A 22,220-nucleotide genomic window follows, 5' to 3' on the forward strand; every position below is an offset into this window, starting at 1 on the left:
GAAATCGGCTTGTGACGGCACTTACGATGCGAAAAAACGATACCGTATTTGTCGCGTAATCAACCCACTCGCATAATGAACCCACCCTCCACTTTTGCACCCGAGAATTTGAAAAAAAAAATAAAAATATGCGTTAAGGCCACCACGCTCACATGCAAGCGACAGAGCAATCTCAGCGACGAGCGGCAGCGAAAGAGCTAAAATTTTCGGCCTTGTTGGAACTGCGTCTCTCCCACCGCTTGAGCGCGGCAGCTCAAAACAAGGTTTCTGTGTCGCTGTGGTGGTAAAAATCGCGAGCATTTTCGCTTGCATGTCGATGGCGCGCGTCAGTCCATTTTGGTCGTCTCATTCATAGCTCATTGGCAGCGTGCCAAGATGCTGCGCGGCGATAACGCCGGGGCGCATGCGTTTATCTTTTGATAGCTCCTGCAGTAGTGGGGAGCGAACTTGGCAGAGTGCCCGTGATGGCTTGATTGCACAAGTCTGGTTCGATTTATCACGCCGCGCTTGGGGCGGGCGTCATGATCGCAACAGCTGACCGCGTGCTTTCGCTGATTCATACATGCAAGGATAAACAATAAAAAAAAAATAAACATCCCCGCAAAAAAAAAAAAAAAAAAAAACCCTGCCGCTTCTTAACGTCCGCAGCCGCCATATCTTACGCTACGCCGCGCGTACAGCACAACGATAAGAAAGAATGACTCTCGGAAAAAAAGAACAACAAAAAAAAAACATAGAGAGTTACCGCTTCTTAACATCCGCAGGCACCATAGCCATGTCAGCCGCTCAGCTGCCGCGCCGCCGCACGCAGAGGGTTCGCAACACACGCTAGAGAAAGCGTCCGACGTCTGTCTGAAAACGGGCTGAGCTGGCTTGGCGCATGCGTTGCGCGTGCTGAAGTAGAGAGATAGTTCGGCAAAAGAATGGGCACACCCACGCACATGGCTTGTAAATGTGATGTGTTGGTGCGCGGGAAACGACAAGCGCGGGAAACGACAACTGCTTGTCAGATGCGCACGCCTTTGGGGAATGGGCGCAGAGCTGCCCAGACCAACCGTCGCCGAACTGTCCCCTCTCATTCCTTACGCTCGTGGCTTGAAAACGCCACGCGGCAAACGGCCAAGGGTGATGCGATCGTCTTTGGGGAAGGCCCACTTCCCAGTGCGTGGTGCGGAGTTCGATATATCGAACGACCGGTGAAATTGAGTTCGATATATGACGCGGCTTTCCTATACTTTTACATGGGATTTTCAAGGGGATATTTCATGAGTTCAATATAACCAAAATGCGATATATCCGGGTTCGATATAACCGGGTTCGACTGTATAAGCAGGCACACAGGCCCGCGTTAACAGCAGGGACATGTGAAAGGCTTCTGCCCTGAAGTGGACGTAGTTAGGCTGATGACGATGCTGATTAGTGCTGATCAAACTTCTGCGTAACCCAGCAGTGCCAGCTGCAGCTTGACTGCACGCTGGAAGTTGGCAGCAGAGTGCAAGAAAGAAATGCGCAATACCTGGACCCCTATTTGCGGTGTTGAGATAAGCCGATCCTGTATGCCTTGCTCACTTAATGCACGAGTAGCCAGCCGCACCTGCCTGAGAAGCCAGTGTGTCGCCGCATCTATCAGTTCCAAAACGACAATGCTGTGAGCCTTGTGCGTAAAGTAATACTTTGACACCTGACAATCCAATGTCGCAATTCAGCACTGTGAATTTTTTATTGTCCGAACAACAACTGCAGTCTCACAATGCATCTCCTGCGATGCCCCAATTTCGTCACAGACCCAATCAAGGAACTTTGTTATGTTACGTGCCAAATTAGCTTCACACAAGAAGTAATTTAAGAATTTTAGGGTATTAGGCAAACCTTTTCATATTGAAGATTTTCCAAAATCAAGGTGTTTTTATATTCAAGGCTATTTAAAGAGATGAACACTGAATTTGAAAAGTTCAATATTCTTTTTTTTTTCTGCGTTAGCAGAAAGCTTCCTGTCCAAGGTAGCCAATTCGAGAACATTCTTATTAGAAATGCTGCAGAAAATTTTTACCAATAATTTTTCAATCATTACATGCACTCATTTTTATGCAGTCCAATACTGGAAACAATGACCAGTGAGTGCGATGGCCTATGCCATCGCACTCTTGACAGTAATCAGTAATCCCTGGCATATTTTGGTCGGTGTCTGGTACCTTTCGAAAGAAAGTGAGCTTTGCTAGTACCTTCTACGACAGCGAAGCATGATGGACACAAAACAGCAAAGTGATCAGATGCAGGGGGGAATCACCTGTTAAAGAATGGTATCCTGACATCCAGTGACTGGAAAGCATTCTTGATACCCGCCTGCAACTTCAGCTGGAGAAGGAAGTCGACATGTTTGTCTCCCTGCAAAATGCACCAAGCAATGATGTGAGCTGCACAGTCTCAGCCGCACTAAATATGCATTACTGCATTAAGCCGAATAAAGCTGAACAGAGGGATTTTCAAAGCATAAGAGTGCTGCGAAAATTCCAATTAGCTAACCTTGCACCTCAGGACTGGCATTAATGACAACACTAGACTAATACTCAGTTGGAGTGCGTTCCCTTCTAAGGACAAGATAATGGCCATTTCTGTTAGGTCACACGGTGACTACAATGTGCGAGTAGACTGAGCACAAATCAAGCAGGTTGCCTACACTAGATACAGAGGCGATGGGCCAGCTGGCACACATACGCAATTAATGAATAATGAATAGAGTAGAGTAGAGTTCTGCAGCTAGCTATTATACCTACCACCTGCTCTTTTCTAGACCAATGGGGTGGAAGGGCCTTCCAGGCAGTATCCAATGAGTCCTAATCTAAACATCCTAAACATACACACAAGCGCCAATAGCAAACATGATATTTGAATCCTAGAGACATCTGCATGCTGCCGTCAAGTGATCTCACTATGCCTCCGCAGCTGACACAAACTGATCAGAGCAGTGCTGCCTCCCTTTTCTCAGCTTTTAATGCTAAAACGTTATTAGCCCTTTCACACACAATTCCATCTGCGACCATTGTTGGTCGCAACAGTTCCAAGAGATGAGCTACCATGCCGTCGTCGGACACAGCGCAGCTCGTTATTATGAGGCGTGCAGTCGAGCATGATACAGGAGGATCAGATAGTAGGGCATTTGGGCAAAGCCACGGCAACAACCCTTCAACGCTAAGTGCACTGAGTGGTTGCCCTTTAGCCGAGATTGAAGGCGAAGCTTATACATCTACTGCAGCTGCATTGAGTGCGCCCCGCAACCAGCTGCCACTGACAAATTTACCGCCGCTTACAAGAAACAACCACCATGCCGCCACCATTCAAAATCAGCATGGCATTCTTACACAGAGGCCATTTATCGGAAGATTTAGGGCAGTCATCATACAATCCGAAAGTTGGGTAAAAAATCAGAAGTCCCGAGAGATATTCGAAAGCTATTTGGTTTCACTTTCAATTGCAAGCAGGGTGCACCGAGTCAGAAACCTGGTGGTTTGGGCGAGCTGGCAAGCTGTCATACTGACTGTGCATCTGACTTATAGCATAAAGAGCGTAACTTACACCCATCCGTGTCACTCATGCCACCTTACAACACTTGTATGTTTGATGCAACGCGGTAAATATTAGTGCTTTGAGGCTTTTGAGAAGCATTGGTGGTCACTCTCCTGCCCACAATGTCTCCTTTACACATGTACTCTTGTCAACATTCACTAGAAGGACATGCCCAAATACTATAGCGTTAGGAAAAAAAAAAAGAAGAAAGGCAGCAGCACAGGTATAGAAAGCAATCTTCAAGTAAAGGCTGGTCAAGGCAGCACCCAGTCTACAGCCAAGTAGAGAAAACATAATTTTTGTTGTGTGCAGCAACAGTGGGCCATTGCTAAATTCACAGTCCTTTAATATCCCTGGCAAGCAGACAATGGAACGGCTATCTAAGAATTTCAGAGAGAAGCTCCATATTCCACCCCACAACACTGCCTCTTACATTATACCAAGACAGACATAATACCCTCAGCTCAGTCTGATGCATGCCTCTCAAATGCTTCCACTCGTGACACCAATGCAGTTCTCCCACTAACGTGCACACCGCAGCACAAAAAGGTCATACTTATGACTACAAATTTCCATGCCACAGCAGCTATAATGTACAACAGGCTCAAGATGGCAATATGTGAGAAGAATGAATAAATCTGATACACGAAATATTTTTTGACAAAAAGTTCCACTTTCAGATTACACAACTGCTGTCCTTCCAAAGTGTGCATTTTTAGCTAATGACAACATTTCTGCAGGTTCACCGAAGCAACGTTTACAGGCCACAAAGTACAAAGTGTGCACTTTAGTTCTTGTTTCTTTATTTGTATGCACCAGAAGTGCTGCGGCCAAGTTGCTACCTCTGTCTGCCATACTGCTTATAACTGCTTCTACTGCCTGCTTTTTTTTTTCTTTGCTTGGTGTTTTTTGTGACCATCTTGTTCACTTGCCACATTTGCTTGTCTAGTAATGTATCCCTTGGGATAAAATGCAGGTACATATATATAAATGAATCAATAAATGAGATGGCATATGCATGAACCTGGGAGCCAATGTGCTATCTGGTGCGATGCTCATAAAGAGAGCCCTGAGACAAATGAACTCTACTAACCCTCATAGAGTAGAGGCCCAAAATCGGCGGCACTGCCAAGGATTGTGGCAGGGAGTAGCGGACTGCCTCAACGGGGTGAGTGGGTGGTGGGGTCATGTGAATGCTCCACGTTGAGGAACCTGAAAGAACAGAGTTCAACATCACCGCATGAATCCTTGTTTCATAAAACTGCAAACGTCCTTTACCTGCAATAAAGGAAACAGGTTCTTTTTCTCTCTGAAGGGTAGAAAAACAAAATTTATCTTTATGAGAGACTGGCTTCTATGACTGCTCCGTTATAACCGATCTAGCGTCAAATTTTTGAAATTTTTGTTTCATCATACAGAGAGAACCCTCATAGAAATAAATCATAGACCAACCAAACTTTGATTTTAGTTCGTTCTATCCAATAATTCGCTTTATCCGTGTTCGTTACAGCGAGGTTCGACTGTACTTGAGACAAGAGCCCAGAGTGTGACTTCATAAATGCAGTGCATTAATATGTGAACTGTACTATGCAAGATGCAAATACCTACTAATATTGATTTGGTTTGTGGGGTTTACCGTCTCAAAGCGACTATGAGAGACGCAGTAGTAGAGAACTAGAAAATTTGACCACCTGGGGTTCTTTAACGTGCACTGACATCGCATACCTAATATAGTATGAATTGTGCTGAACAAAAGCACCGACAGGAAGCCATAGTGCCGGACACTGTGTCACCTCAAGTTTATTTCAATTCAAAATTAGGCCACATATATACACGTATAACTAATCTCCCAAGGTCAAGGGTGCTGTGTCACAAATTTTTCTCACAGAGGGTAGTAATCATTAGTGTGCGAAAATATGATAGAAATCTCTTTTGCTGTACTTAAGGCATTGTTCTGTGTGCTGGGTAAGTGTCAACAATGTGAGAAATTAAGTTTGTGAGGCACATGGAAAGATTCAAGCCCTTTTTTCTCAGAATAGTAATATGTGCGTTGCTTGCACTGTCATACTTAAAGCTTGAGATTCTTTTCTGCATGTTCAAAGTCATGCGCATGCGACCCCTTTCTCTTGTTTTTTTTCTTGGAGTCTTTAGCATCCATAAGGTTTCGAAATACTACATAGAGTGAAAGCTGGGGCACTGCACTTCATCCGCCATGGACGCCCAAGAAATGTCAGGAAGAAAAGGCTTCGGATATGTTTTGTTCACTGTTCTAAGCAATGAACTTTTTGGTTCTTCAGTGTAGTTTTCATTGATGGTTTGCACATGCGCGCTTTGCCGTTCGTGTGATTACCTAACAACGCACACAGTTAGAAGCATCTGAAGGGTTGCAGTGCAACGAGTATGATCACTGTAAAGAAGGCACAAGTACAGTAACTGTACCTCTGTGTTGTAAAAATCACTCGCTGTGAGAGCGTTGATAATTTCCAGTGAAGTCACATATGAGCTCACCTGCCTTTTCTTGTGTTTCTGGCTGCCCAATAGAAAAACTAAAACGATTCATCTTTTGTCTCTCATCATAAATAAATATGGCTGCTAGGAATTGTCTTATTCGCAAAAACAGTGCACATATTCCGCCGATCGATCAAGGCAACAACTGAAAATCGATGAAAGCATTCGGCAGCCCATTTTTTTTTGCTGAGCACATGCACCGACATGCCACTGCATACACAGTGGGGTCAGCTTTTCCTCTAGAACTTTGTCGGAACCCACTCGTGAGCACAGCACTCCCATCAGTAGAACTGGCTGGGCGAACAAGCAGATCAGGTGATATTTCCCAGGCGGCACCAGCCACATTGGCCCAATATCGGTATCATGTTGGCAATGTACTAGTCCAACGTTATCACCAACATAGTGCCAATATTGTGGTAACGGCTTGTGCTGCATGGGAAGAGCAAACATGGGACGCAGTGGAAAATGAAAGATAGCGATAGTGAACACACCGTGAGGAGAAAAGCGGTGGAGGAGGGTAGGGCAGTACTGTGAAAAAGAGCTCCACAGCAGCGACGCGCGTTATCAGAGTAGCGTGCACTATCCCCTGCTCACTGAAAACATCACTGCTAAGGTAAGCGGCGAGCACTTAGATCCCAAAAGATGGCACCACAGTCGTACACGGCACGGTCCCGTCACCATTGACGTCACTGGCAACACAGCTCTGTGTGAATGGAGGTGCAGAGCCATACCCTTCTCAGCTGCTGAGAAATGCAAGCTGCACTTACATTTCGTATCACCGCGTATCGCTTTTGCTGGCCAATATTTACTGTCATCACAAAATGTGCTCCTGCTGGCTTATTCCTTTCTGATTACTCAAGAGGTGATAAAAGACAAGACTTTGACCACACTTATTTAATGACAGTGCAGATTCTTCCATGGCTGCCACACCTGCAAGGACTTTGCGCACTATATTGCACAAATTTCCTCTTGTCGAAAATTGGCACGATTTTGCACACAACTGAGCAGAATGACCGTTTGACCACAGTTTGAAACGAACCCTGTTCACACACAAGGCACTGTCACCAGTGTGACGCAGCGCCTGGCCATGCTACGTGTTATCTGGCTTCACTAACAAAAAAGACACTGCTGAAATCAGCTGCACATTTGTTTGGACATGAGGTAATTGTACTGACAGTAAAGTGGTAACAGGACCGGACCACTTAAGATAACTGCTGGCCCATTCAAAGCACCTTTCGCTGCTGGTTAATTCAAAACATGCTATGCTTAGTGAACTGATATGACGCCTGATGTGCTAGTTTGCGGCAAAGTCCTGCTGGAACCGTGCTGCCAGTGAAAACGCACCTTAATCTTGCTTTTCGTGCCATTGGCAAACATTGTGATGACATCTTTGTCCTTTCTGGTACAAGTGGTCGCTATACACAAGTTAAGCACTAATAAGGCATTGCTACACAGTGGCAAAGCCTGTATGGGGGAAAAGCTCCAGGTGGAAGTCTGCGAAAAATTACACATCGCCGGCGGAGTCGTACCGTTTTTCACCAAGCATCTCTGAAGACAGGAGCAGGCATATTTCCAACCACACTGCCCGATGCATTCAATTTTGGTGCGCATGTGACAACCGCATTTTTTTGCCACTCCTCACAGGCACCGTCACGTGTTGTCAAGATACGTGCTGCAAAACAAGACTGTCTTCCAGACATTCAGTAGATAAAAAGCTGCTTTGCATGGCATCAAAACAAACAATAAAAACAGCATCCCGTGCTAGTAGGTGCGCATGCGTAATATTGAAGTGCGCACCATACTAGCGCACCGAATGGCAATCAATCCCACCTGATTCAGTGGCCTGGTGGGTGGTAATGCGCACACCAACTGCCAGTGTGGGTTTCAGGGTGTCATTGGCCTTCATGGTGAGGGTCAGCTCGCGACACTCCAGCTCTGCATGCACCCGCAAGTTCCCGGACACCTGAGTGAAGATGCTCACGTCCGGCCGCTCACACTGCATCACACAATGACATCGCACCACATAGGTTTCAAAAATTTGCACTTTACTTTTTGGGCCTATTTGACCCAGCCACCACTGGCGACAAAACAATACGGTTAAGAAGTTTTGGCAAGCTAAGTAATTTGGTTTGCTTTATGGGGTTTAACGTCCCAAAGCGACTCAGACTATGAGAGATGAAAGATACTGAAGGCTATGAAGGCAGTGAAGGATTGAAGGCAGCAAGGGGAACTGTTCTCATGCTGCAGAGCTCATGTGGACTACTTAAGGGGGGGACACGGGTCTTAAACTGGTCAAAAATGGGCGAAAAATTGATTTTGAGAAAAATGCATTTTCAGAATGTCTGTACCTTTGAGCACTAGCCTTCAAAATATCAACACTGAATTCGATCGGGAAATACGGTAAAATCGACTTTTAAAACGCCACGGGAGCCTCGAAATGGGCAAAAAAGGGGTAAAAATTGTTCGAACTTCCCGCGCGCGCCGCGGGTGAAGCAGCCGGCTGGTTGCCGCCATCTTGGACTTGTTTTGAAGCTTGTTTCTTTGTGCGCATTTTGCGACATCTCCAAATGACGTCGCTCAAACAGAACGACCACCGTCGCGGGTTTTCCGAAAGCCGTTTCCGGTCCGCTGATTGGCTGGAGCGCGCGCTCGTGAAGCGAGCCCCTCGTCTCGCGCTTCCCATTGGCCAGCGCGACTGACGCCATTTTTTTTTTTTTTTTTAACGTTCTTTGTCGCGGCTGCTGCTTCGCTCGTTTATGATGCGCTTTCGCGATCGTTATCAGTCGTTCCCGCAGCCGGTGCTGGTCTTTAAACGTAGCTCGGTAGACCATAGAGAAAGAGATTGGTAAAGAGCGGGCACTCGGCGAAAACTGGCCCCAGGAAATGGCGCGCGACTTTTTGCGCTGCCGCTGATTGATGGATGGCGGCACCAACGTGCGCATGCGCGGACGCGCGCGCAACGGCACTCGCTGCAGCGGTAGCCCGCCGGAGCATAGAGAAAGAGAATCTCTTTCTCTATGGGTAGACTTCCGTAGCGAGTGCGCGTCGAAGAACGACTGCGGCGGCGCGCTGCCAGGGTCGCGCGGCGTGTTCTCGACCTAGCTGCAGCACGTCCAGCGGCGTATAATCGTTTGCGAGCGGTTCAGAGGCATCAAAGATAGCATCGATAGATTGAACTGTTCAGCTGATACTCATGGTCCTCACCGACGCTACCACTTCGTTGCTTTTTTACCGCGTCGCTTCAGACGACAGGCGAGCCTGACATCGTGCCGTTCGTTGCCCGCGTTCATTTTCCGCGGACGGTTTCGTTTTTTTTTTGTTTTTTTTTTAGTTTGTCGAAGTAATTGCGTCGCTGCGCTCAAGGGGTGTGAAAGTTCTAGCTCCAGCAAGGGACTCCGCGTGCGGCCCTGCATGCGCTGTACAGCAAAGTAGCAAAGTTTCATTCTGCAACATTAGCCAATTTATTAGGTCATTCCAGTATGCCGCTGGTGCTTTAGTCTTAAACTTTGTGCAGGTTTATTAATATTGCAAGACTGTTTTATCGTAATTTTGAGTATCTGTTTGCCTTGAAGGGCACTGCCACAGGCATATGAAGTTGTAAATAACACTTCTCCCGCTGGTTCTAGTGGCGGTATATTTAGACTTTGTGGCAAGCTTTTACCAGTATTTGGGGAGGGTACTGTTATATGTTTAGTATATAGCCTTCCTCATAAAGAACAAGGCCTCACAACGATTCCATTTATATTTCCATAGTTGCAGTGTAGCAAAAGTTAAAGGTTGTCTCAAAATGCAAATACGTTTTTCTCAGTGCTGTTTCTGGACACTGCACTCAGCCTTACTGTGCTTTTTCTCTACACTGTCGCCGAGTGACAATGACAAATTTAGCACCACTGCAGTCATATTGAAAAGATCAGGGGGTGATCCAACACTTACATCACTCTATCGAGATTTTTTTCAAATTGTCATTAAAATAATATTGCATGTCAAAAAATTTTGCTGATTTCCTAATGGCATACACTACCTCGGCCATGGGTAATGGTGATAGTTTCAGTTTTATTTGACATAATCAAAATCCAAAGACAGTTTCGGAAATGGGAAGAGCATGACATTTTTGGTGAGAAATATCACAGTGAGGCTACTGATTGTTCAAGTTATAATATGTGGTCAAACTTCAAATGCCGTTTTCTCAGTTTCATATTTTTGGTCGATCTCTACAGTCTTACGCAGGGTTTTGATAACTTCTTTTTAGTTCACACAAATAACTTTGGTACCATTTTCTTCAGAGAGAAATGAAGTACCCAATGACATTTTTTGTTTTTTAGTTTAGGCAATGGATAAATGTCAATTTGAGATTAGCTTAATGAGTTCGTTTCAAATAATGCAGCCTTTTACTCTCACCATAGTATGTGAGAATGACATGCCTTTTTGAAGAAAACGAAGGATGTCATCGGGTATGGGAAGACTTTGGCTATCAATCTATGTAATTAAAAGCAACGAAATGCAATGAGAAAGTTCATTAAAGCTGCGTAAGAAATTAACTAATTATGCTCTGGACTTTGTTAGATAACCTTTGATCTAATACCAGCAGCTCAATTATAATTACATTTTTGAAATCAGGAGAGAAAACCACACCTGTGTGCAAAGTTTCGTGAGATTCTAGCCATAACTAAAAAAGTTAGTTTTAAGACCCTCGTCCCCCTTAAGGCACTCATCACCAGCAAATGCTTCCACCTCTATACTGGCCACGAGTGCATTGACACATCTTTTATTTGCTTCCACTCCAACTACGGGTGCACTGACACATCTTGTTCTTGAACATTACTAGTACTTTTACTATATTCAGGTAGATGGCCAGGAAACAGACAATCTCGATTTTTAAGTAATGATTGCAAGATTAAAAGCGGTGATGCAGTGGGCAAGTTGACACTAAGGTGAAAAAGAGTAACTGAACAAACAGGACAGTAGAGCGTAAGTCTCTGCACTGTCCAGTCTTTTCCGAGTCTTTCCACACGAAATAATGAATCACAGAGCTTACTCGTTGTTTAGATGCTATTAGACAACAAGGTATTAGGATGCCAAAACTACAATGAATGAAACCCAAGTTTACACTCAATTTACAAAGCAATAAATTCTTCACTTTGCATATGACAGGTGCATATGCTTTAGACAAGTCATAACTTAAGCTGTGCTGAACATTATAGTTAAATCTCGTTACAAGAGACACTCGGTTATAAGAGACATTTGAAAATGGTTTGGTTGGTTTCCTTATGTCTGCCATGTTAACAACATCGCATACAAGAGACATGGTTACAAGAGACACTCGGTTACTAAGGACAACTTTTGCAAGTCCCTGGAGTAAATTCTTCACTATTTAGAAGAGACACAACCCAGGTGTGCTCATGCAATGCAGCTGAAGCATGCCAACTCGTACATGATGCACTTCAGATTCCCCTAGCTAAATTCTGTTCCATATCAGCATCCGTTTTGTAGTATATGTCAGAAACTGAGAAGGAGTGCTTCCCTATGATTGGAAAGTCAAAACAACCCCGTTGTTTCAGCCGCTGGCATCGCATTACTGTCACCTACGAAGAAATCAAAATGCATGAATGACATGCAGCATTTTTAACTCCTCGATGATAAAATTTGGTCACAAGATGAAAGCTCAGAATCTTGATGCCTTTCTCTTTGCGGACAATGCTTCTTGCAGCACCAAAATTCTCATGCTCAAAGCCACCAAAGTTATGTTTAACCTCCAAACTCCACACCCTACCTTCAACCAATAGACAAAGGCATTATGCACTCAGTCAAGTTGCTGTACAAAACAAGGTTGGTAAAATGTCTGTTGCTCGACAGGCAGAAAAACTGTACAATAGTAATTGATAAGGCACCAGAATCGTTTTAGGAATTCGTATCTGCGTATGTGGATCTTATGTGCTCCCGAAGAGCTTACAGACTGCAATTCTCGCACAAGTAAATGACACATGTGCCATAGAGGATGACTACGAGGACATTTCAGAGGAAAAGTGTCAGCATCTGAGGGTGACGAGTATGTAAGAGTGATTCAAAGTTTTATTAGAGCAACAGGAAGGCTTGCAATGCGAAAGGCTTTAGCTTCGGATTCGGGAAGGAATACACTCACAAAAATACATACTTGTATGAATAAAACAATTTCCTATTAATGAGTGTAAATGCATTTATATGCTGATGCGCAGTAAACTGATCAACCCGGTGCTTATAGAATTTTTGGTTACAAGAGACATCTTTTTCGGGTCCCTTGAGTGTCTCTTGTAACGAGGTTTTACTGGCATGAAAAGCAAAAAAGATTAGATTAATACAGTCGATCCCGGTTATATCGAACCCGGATATATCGAATTTTGGTTATATCGAACTCACAGAATATCCCCTTGAAAATCCCATGTAAAAGTATAGGAAAGCCGCGTCATATATCGAACTCAATTTCGCCGGTCGTTCGATATATCGAACTCCGCACTACGCACTGGAAGGTGTGCCTTCCCCAAAGACATCGCATCACTCTTGGCCGTTTGCCGCGTGACGTTTTCAAGCCACGCGCGGAAGGAATGAGAGGGGACAGTTCTGGACAGCGCCGCGCCCATTCGCCAAAGGCGCGCGCATTTGCAGTTACCGTTTCCCGCGCGCCAAGACATGACGTTTGCAAGCCATGTGCGTGAGTGTGCCATTCTTTAGCCGAGCTCTCTCCTTCAGCACGCGCTACGCATGCGCCAAGCCAGCTCAGCCCGTTTTCAGACAGTTCAGACAGACGTGGGACGCTTTCTCCAGCGTGTGTTGCGAACCCTTTGCGCGCGGTGGCTGACGTGGCTATGGCGCCTGCGGACGTTAAGAAGCGGCAGCTCTCTTATTTTTTTTTTTTTTTGCGAGAGTCGTTCTTTCTTATCGTTGTGCTGTACGCGTGACGTAGCGTAAGATATAGCGGCTGCGGACGTTAAGAAGCGGCAAGCTTTTTTTTTTTTTTTTTTTTGGCGGGAGCCGTTTATCTTTGCATGTATGAATCAAGGGAAGCACGCCGTCAGCTGCTGCGATCATGACGCCCGCCCCAAGCGCGGCGTGATAAGTCGAACCAGACTTGTGCAATCAAGCCATCACGGGCACTCTGCCAAGTTCGCTCCCCGCCACCGGAGGAGCTATAAAAAGATAAACGTGCCCTGACGTTATCGCTACGCATCATCTTGGCACGCTGCCAAGAAATGAGCTGTGGATGCGACGACCGAAACGGAGTGACGCGCGCCATCGGCATGCAAGCGAAAACGGTCGCGATTTTCTGCCGCGGTGACACAGAAACCTTGTTTTGAGCTGCCGCGGTGGCTCGAGCGGCGAGCGGGACGCAGTTCCAACAAGTTGGAAATTTTTCGCTCTGTCGCTGCCGCTCGTCGCTGAGATCGTTCAATCGCTTGCATGTGAGCGAGCTGGCCTTAAAGCATTTTTTTTTTTTCGAATTCTCGGGCGCAAAAGTGCAGAGAGGGTTCATTATGCGAGTGGGTTGATTACGCGGCAAATACGGTATTGTTTTTTCGCATCGTAAGTACCGTCACAAGCCAATTTCTGTATATCGAATTATCGAACTTTTTCGCAATCCCCTTCGAATTCGATATATCCGGGTTCGACTGTAGCCCTAAAGCCACAGAGAAAAACACACAGACGCACCAAACTGAGAATGACATTCTGGCCAATCCAGTTACGAAAGAAGTCTGGGAGAAGTTTTAAGACACTTCACAAATATACGATGCAGGCCAACATAACATTAAATGGATGCTATGGTGATCGGAAAATTTCCTAATGGGAGACAGAATATTGAGAAAAATACTCCTACTGTAAACAGGTTAAAGATATTATTGCATCGCTACACAATGCAAAAAGCTCTGTGCACAACCGAAGAGTCAATGAAACAGGCTCCTGATCATGCAGCTCCTGAAAGAACTGCAGTGTTTTTCACAGATTTCTCTTCACATCTGCACATATTGATGGCTAGCACTGCATTTACATAAACGTGCTGTATTGGGGCATTTCAAAATACTTTTCGTAAGCCATGCGCATAATGCTGACTAAGCTTTGGTTCTATTAGAAAGGCGACATGTGGACGGATGCTTCACCTGTGTAGAGTGTACCACTTCTCGAAGTTGTAGGCGGAGGACAGGCTTCCCATGGAATGGCACAGGTCGCCACGCAGGAACCTGCACAGGGCGAGGCCATGTCCCAGCAGACTTGCACCCTACTGCACTTGCGGACGGTAGACCCAGCAAAAAGTAAACACTGAAATGACTACAACAAGTCACCACCACCATAATTACGCCCGCAGTAGGACAAAGACCTCTTCCAAGTACAGCCGAATCTCGGTTCATCGCAACAATGATTTTTTCAAAATTACTATTTCTAAAATCCCTGCTAGATTTCCAACATTTTCATTGTACATAATTTGGCACAGTAAATAAAATTGACATTCGCTATAGCAATCGTGTCTTGATCAAAAAAGAATATCAAGTCACATTACAAACCATAGAGTAACATGAAATCACAGAGAAAAAAAGTATACAAAATTATGAACTATACTGAAGGTGAAGATTCCTGTAAGAGCAGAAAACAAATCAAACCATCTAATTTGTACATGTTCAAAAGAGAGGGTTGAGTGCTATTTCTAAAATCCTTGCTAGATTTCCAACATTTTCATTGTAAAAATATTTCAGAACTATGAATTTAAATATTCCACTCATTTCAGAATAACATACAGGAAGAAGCGAAAGCAGTCTTTGCTGCAAGAAAAAGTGGATGCATTGCAAGAAATCGATGCAGGGAAGAAAATCGGCCTCTGCAGACAGCTTGGCATTGCCCCATTGACCATCGCACCCATTTTGAAAGACCAAGACAAGATTGTTAAAGTTTGCTAACAATAAAAAAATGGGATCATGTAAAACTCTGCTGTTTTAATAGCACATGAACAAAGTTCACACTTTCATCACTCAGTGCAATGACGCACCCGGTGAAGTGTTGTGCAAAGTAGAAGGCATAGAGCCATTCTTAACCCTTTGAGAGTTTTTGCCGTAAATGTACAGTGGCGGTTTTTCATCCCACAAGGTATTCGCCGTACCAGTAAGGTTTCAATCTGCCTTTTGAAATTTTACAACCTAACAACGACACATGCTCACTGGGAGGTGCTGCCACCTCCTAGGATTTACAAGAAGTGCTTGAAATTTATTGCGCTGCCTTAAACAGAATTGATTCCTAGCTGCAGCGTGTTGCCCAGTCTGTGGCAAAGCCTTTGCATGGTTTCGGCTTCGCCGAATGATCACTACGAAGGCGCGCGAAACTTAATTTTTATCTTTATGGCCACTGAAGCCGATTTCCATCTTTATTGGGGCTGCTGTTAGCTTGTTTATCATCGATGCTTACCAGGTATACCCTCTCTCTTTGTTTTAACGAGTTTCCCGAGTTTGCAGTGTCGAGCAATGTTGACTCCAAATAAGGTTTTTAATATTTGTTTACAACTTTTCCTTGGCTTTAGTCATTTTGAACTTTCAAAATCTGCAGTAAAGTAATGTGACCATATGAGAAATCTTTTTTTTAATTCATCCCTCAAAGGGTTAATAAACCAATTTCTTCAAGTAAGAAAGTACAGAGGCAAATGTAACATTTTCCTTTGAAATTTTGCTTCTGTGCATGCATGTCTACTGCCAAGGTATGCCATTTTCATATCTAGGTATGATCACTGGCTTATAACCACAAGTTTTTCATTTCAATGAAACTTCAAGATAGCAAATGGTTTTCAGTGGTTATGTGTGATCCAGTATATCGGGATTTGGCTATAATATCGACAATACTGCCCTGTGCCACCCATGACCACTTTATGCCTGTAAACTTCCCGATCTCTTCTGCCCACCCTAATTTTTGTTAAGACAGCTATGGCCAGAGTTGCCGCTAGAGTCCCTACAGCAACGCCACTAGTTGAAATGGGGCCGTTTCTGGGAAGAACTGACAGTTGTTGGATCAGCCAACACCAGTCGCACATTTCACTTTTGTCTAGCAGCACACCCAGTGGCTTGACTTGTTGTCGCTCTTCATTAATTGCCACGAGCATACTGGGTTCTAAGCACCTGGCGCTCGTTGAAGGCAACATTTACCATATAGACCAGAATATAAGCAAAGATTTTTTTCTTGCAAAAGCAAGCTAAAGTCGCCCTTCAACTTATACAGCAGTCTTTAGCACAATGTGAAGCATAGAGTGGCAACATGTGGCATGCCTGCTTGTGAATGGACAGCCAAAGTTGCAACAACATCACGCAAGCTGAGGTTGCTTGCATTTTTTTTTTCAGTCTTTGACATATCTGTCTTTGCATGTGCTTTTTTGTTTGACCTATATTAGTATATAATTCCTTATGCATGCGAATAGTGCATGAGAAGTGCATGTGCAATGATTAGTGCAATGAATAGTGCATGTGGAGGTAGTTTACAGCGGCTTTGAAATAAAAACTAAAGTTCACAAAAGCAAATGGCAACATGGCCGCTCACTCAGCGACAGTTTGGCGTTTCAGAAATAAGCATGCGGCAGTGGCGTGGAGAAGATCAGCTGTTTGCGTGCATTCTTTCATATGTTCATGTGCAATCTTTCATAAAATGCAGAGTAAAAAACGTGCTTGAGATGACGCATTGTGAGAGGTGGCGAGTGACAAAGGGTCATCTTCCGATGATGCTGCTGAAAGTTTTGAAGGAGAGTGTAGCTTCAGTGATGCAGGGATGCTGCTAACATTGTAAATATATACACTTCGGCAATCTTTACTAGTTTCATCTGTTTTCTTTCTTTTTTTTTCACTTTAAGGTAAGGGGGTCGGCTTATATTCCCACTCAACCTATATACAGTTTACAGTCATATCTCGTTATTACTAACATCACATTAGTGAATTCTTCAAATTAACAAGCTTTTTTAAAAATCCCCAACAGATTTCTTATGTTTTCAATGCAGAAATATTTCAGAATTACGAGTTTCAATACTATAGTGTATATTTTAGAATTATGTACATATTTTCTTCTATAATGTAGGAACATCAGTATTATGAATTTGGCTAAAATTAACAGCGCCACAACTCTCGTGTGAAGGAGAAACCACCATTTCTGTCCATAGTCCGTGGGCTATAGCTATCACCATCAGCATATCTAGTACCAGTTCCTAACGCCACCACAAAGCTGTGGTTTAATATGCAGTAGCCAGCATGCCCAGCCACCTGCCGTTTCTCTTTCTGTGTCGTGTGTCGCTTGCCGATCGACCGTTCGTGCCATTCGCGCATGCAGGAAGCTTTTTTTTTCGTGTGTGTGTGGACCGTGGATTATCTTACTGCAAAGATTGTGTGACTCCTGATGATGATTGCAGCAAGCGAAGGTACCAAAAAGACAGCAGTTTTAACTGCAAGAAACTGACGCAGGAAACGAGCCAATCGGCCTCTGCAGATCAACCGTCGTGATCAGTGGTTACGGCGCTCGACTACTGTTCCCAAGGACGCGGGATCGAATCCCGGCCTCGGCGGCAGTTTTTCGATGGAGGCGAAAAGCAAGGCGCCCGTGTGCTGTGCGATGTCAGTGCACGTTAAAGAACCCCAGGTGGTCGAAATTTCCGGAGTCCTCCACTACGGCGTCTCTCGTAGCCTGAGTTGCTTTGGGACGTTAAACCCCACAAACCAAACCAAACCAAACCATTTTGAAAGATCGAGAAAAGATTTTCAAACTTCAGGGAACACTGAAGATGAGGTCATATTGAACTCTGATGTTTTTTTTGTGCATAGACGAAGTCCGTACTCTCGTTGCTCAGTGCAATGACGCATCCGATGAGGTGTTGCGCAAAGTGAAAGGTGTATGCGTTGTACGGGTGTAATGTAGTTTATGGTCTTGAGCGCAACACATGCCAAAAGAAAATAACTGATCTCTTAAAATAAATCACCTTTGAAGTTAGTGCAGCATTTCCATTTGAAATTTTGCTTCTCTGCACACGTTTTTACTGCCAAGATACGTCATTTTCATTACCTACGTTTCACCACTTGCTTATAACAGATGGTTTCTCATTACAGCGATAATTGAAAATAACGAACAATTTTTTTGTGGTCCCGCAGGATTCGTTATATCGGGATTTGACTGTATATGGTAATAGAGCTGTCATTCTTCACACACACACGCGCGCACACACAATAAAAATAAACAAACAATTACACGGTGGGCTCACGTTCGATGTTTTGGAACAGTTGGTGCAGCAACGTAAAATTATTAGCTATGATGCTAAGCAAACAGATATATGCAAGCTGAAATTGGGACTTGGTCCAGAGGCCAAGCTTGTGATGTACATCACTGCAAAGGTGAAGGTGGAGCTATGGAAAGACCTTACAGACATGCTGAAAATTCCCAGAGGTTTGATGGCACAATTGCAACCTCTCAAGATTGTCCTGAACAAGCCTTTTTGAGGACTTTCTTTGCCATGAGTGTGAGTGATTGGCAGTAGAAAACTGCCAATTATGCCAACCAGGTGTGTGAAAAGAGTCTTCCTGAACTTTTTGGTGATTTCTGTATGGGCAGCTGTTTCACGCTGAATGATGACGTGGTGTTGGACAACAACAGTTTCAAAAAGCATCGACGATGTAACTTGCATATCACAGAATGGTAATCCAACGACTAATACATTCACATTTTGAAGAGAGCTCACTTGTATGCCCCCGTTATTTTTTTTGTTCCTGCCATGCGATAAGGGGGTCGACTTACACCAGAGTCAACCTAAAGTCATGTTAAATCAGTACATGGGTTTCTATGGCATCTCTTGCGAGAACAAGGAGATCAGAGGGAAGGTAGAGAAACAGCTGCACAAAGGTCCAATGCATCCTTGGTTGGCGAGAGTCACCAGCAACCAGAAGTAGCAAGGAACAAGGCAGCCCCAGAAGCAACTGACCTTGGTGGCAGTGTCAACTGGCGCAGGCATTTCCCGGTCCTTGAGGATGTCCTGCACCACACTGGGCTGTGTGAACTGGAGCAGACCAAAGGGGGCTGCCACCGACAGGAATTCCTCCACCTTCAGCAGCTGGGCAGAGTTCTGGATAGATGTACACAAACTGTTCAGTGTATTGCCATGGAAAGACACAGTGACACTGCAAGAGTCTAAGCGAGCATCAGTTGATGGCAAGTCATTGCCACAGCTGTCCTTTGTGCAAACAAGTACAGTGCCATACAGCAAAGCAACACTACAAGTTACGCTCACCAGGCACAAACACCACTGTGCAATAACACAAAGATTCAGCTCAAGAATAGCACTACAGCAATTACAGTTGAGCCCCTTTATAAGTGACATGCACTGAGAGGTAGCTTTTGTCGCTTATATGAGAGGTCCTTCATAAGCAGAGTATCACAATCCCATTTTGTAACCAGACCTTATTTCGATGTAGGCCTCCAACGGTTAAAATATGGAAAAAAAGGTATATTCTACAGCAAAAGCATTCTCATAGCTTTCTTTTACATATTGGATTTTTCTGGTGGACCACACCACACACTGAGCACAACTTACAACTTTCTTACATTTATTTGCTCTTGAAATAGTTGTAAATATTTGTCTGTTTCATAGCTGAATTGATGTTCTTCGGCACAGCTTCTTCCAGCTTGAAAACTGGACCAAGAGCGTCATGGCCGTTAGGCCAAAGCTGTATATGTTGGCGAACTGCATTTGCAGCGATTGCATAGTGCCATCACGATTTCATGTGGCACCGCAACTAGCAATCTGCAACTCCCTAAAAGGTACATCTGGTAACACTACAGGTACTCAAGTCTAAAGAGCGCCACGAAATCATAAAAGCACAAAGCTTATCACCAAGGTGCTAGCAGAAATATCGCTCAGAAATTTGTGTCTGTTTGAAAAAGGGCAACAGAGGCTATGAGTAACAAGTCTGTGAATGTTGCTACTCCGACAAAAAAAAAAAAGCGAACGAGGCATTTCTGAGTGGAGCTGAAACTGGTTGAATAGTAACCAAAGCAGTTTATTTTTCCTCTGCCCTCGCCAAAGCAGAACCACTTCTGTTTTTATGTTGTTTGTTTTGGTCTTGACTTGGCTATGTCTCACTTTCTAAGCACAATGTCTTGTTTATGTCATGCGGGAAGAAGACACGATCCGTCTGGTGCAGGCGCTGGTCATCAGTCGCCTCTCCTATGGACTACCTTACCTCACCCTGCTCCGAAGAGATCTCAACAAAGTAAACGCAATGATACGTGCAGCTTACAGGAACGTGTTAGGCCTCCCACCATACACCTCCAACGTTAAATTGGAAGCTCTTGGACTGCACAACACATTTGAAGAAATTCAAGAGGCTGTCCTCCTGTCCCAAAGGGAATGCCTTCTGTCAACTGAGACTGGCCGGCTCATTCTCGAGCGCGTTGGCTATCCTTCGGACGTACAAGCTATACAGTCAACGACTAACATTCCTGTTCCGTACCGGGCAAGAGTATATGTGTCCCCACTCCCAAAGAACATGTCTCCAGTCCACAACGAAAGCAGAAGACACGCCCGAGTGAATTATCTTAAACGTGCAGTGGAACGCAGTCCGAAAACTGTCTATGTGGATGCCGCTCTATACGAGCATACACCGAACGCAGCAGCAGCCGTGGTGGTGGGCTCTTCATACACAGAAGTCTCCAGCATGTCCATCCAGCACTCTACTATCACAGAAGCGGAAGTGGCGGCGATCGTACTGGCCATTACCTACGGAGACGCGACCAGTCGAGAGCTGCACGTAATCACTGACTCAGAAGCGGCGTGTCGGCTCCTCCTTGCAGGCAGAATACCTAAAAAATTATCTCGCTTCACAACTAACCCATTGGCTACAACCTCACAGCTCAAACATCAGATCACTTGGGTTCCGGGGCACTCTGGATTGGAAGGTAATGAGGTCGCGGATAGGCTAGCTCGAGGTCACACAAACCGAGCAGCCACTAATCCCGATCTCACAGCCAGCATTCCTGTCCCAGCGACTTATGGCGCGCGACTTAAGTACCTACGGGAACAACGTAGGATTTATCCCCCTCCACACAAGGGTCTAAATGCACAAGAAATGCGGGAATGGAGACAGCTTCAAACCAACATTTACCCCAACCTACATCAATACAACATAATGTTCCCAGAACACTACACAGACATATGCCCTTGGTGCAATGACCAGCCCACCGCCTACCATGTCACATGGGGGTGCACAGGCCCCAAACCTCCACACATAAACATGCACCATTCGGAGGCGCAGTGGGAGGCCACTCTGCAATGCTCTGATCTAGAGACCCAGCATAGGCTGGTAACTCAGGCAAGAGCGGCAGCCCAGGCCACTGGGGTCTTGAAATGAAGACTCCACTCACAGCCCCCCCCCACCCCTTTTTTTCTTTTTCTTTTCTTTTTCATTTTGAAATAAAGTTTTCTCTCTCTCTCTCTGTTTATGTCAGCGGCACCAGCTAATCGTTTCTTTCACATTTACTGGATAGATTTGTTGTTCACACTGAAATGCAACATAATACACAATTTCCAATCCTTCAGACCAGCGGACACAACACCTATTGTGCTTCCCGATAGGAAGCTCCACTTATAGGAGAACCCAACTTGCGCCCCCGATAGGTTCGTGCAGATGCTGGAATGCACAGTTGCACTTGTTCTCTTCGCAGTAAGCCTGAAGAGCTTCTTTACGTTGCATTCCCACTGCAGATGCTTCTTTTGGTCATTTCATAGCTGACTGACCTACTCTTTGTTTGCTGAGGTTGTAATTAGTGACGACTGCGCAGTTGTGTCTCTCTTCTTTTGTTTTCAATGTGGCTGCGACTGAACCTGGCGATGGATGGGGCCGCATCTAATGTTAAAATGTCTGTTACAAGCAAGACTGAGTACCAAATGTCAAGGATAACTTGTCCTTTACAGCCAATTGTCTTCTACCTACATTGTCTTAAAAAAAAAAGAGGTTCAGTTAACGAAAGACATAAGGCAGCCAACCATTTGGGTGAATGGTGTCTCTTACACCCGATTATCTGTTACATCAGTGTTTTTTATAACGAGGTTTGACTGTATAAGTGACTTAATAAAGGTGTTCACACAGTTTTTCTTTGTATTCACAAATTTTTAAAATGACTTT

At 44.7% G+C, this 22,220-nt stretch overlaps 1 protein-coding gene across 1 annotated transcript in view; it reads right to left on the reverse strand.

Annotated features, from left to right (window-relative positions):
- The window catches only part of LOC146177518 (AP-5 complex subunit mu-1-like), a 49,652-nt gene that overhangs the window by 14,545 nt on the left and 12,887 nt on the right, over positions 1–22,220 (reverse strand). Inside the window, exons 6-10 of the mRNA XM_084580491.1 lie at positions 19,022–19,162; positions 14,199–14,279; positions 7,903–8,068; positions 4,658–4,776; positions 2,288–2,385 (exon numbers count right to left, since the gene is read on the reverse strand). Coding sequence (XP_084436617.1) covers positions 2,288–2,385; positions 4,658–4,776; positions 7,903–8,068; positions 14,199–14,279; positions 19,022–19,162 — 605 coding nt within the window. The remainder of the gene's footprint in view (positions 1–2,287; positions 2,386–4,657; positions 4,777–7,902; positions 8,069–14,198; positions 14,280–19,021; positions 19,163–22,220) is intronic.

This window comes from Amblyomma maculatum, chromosome 10, assembly GCF_055883805.1.
Source record: "Amblyomma maculatum isolate TAMU_Amacu chromosome 10, ASM5588380v1, whole genome shotgun sequence".
Classification (NCBI taxonomy): domain Eukaryota; kingdom Metazoa; phylum Arthropoda; class Arachnida; order Ixodida; family Ixodidae; genus Amblyomma; species Amblyomma maculatum.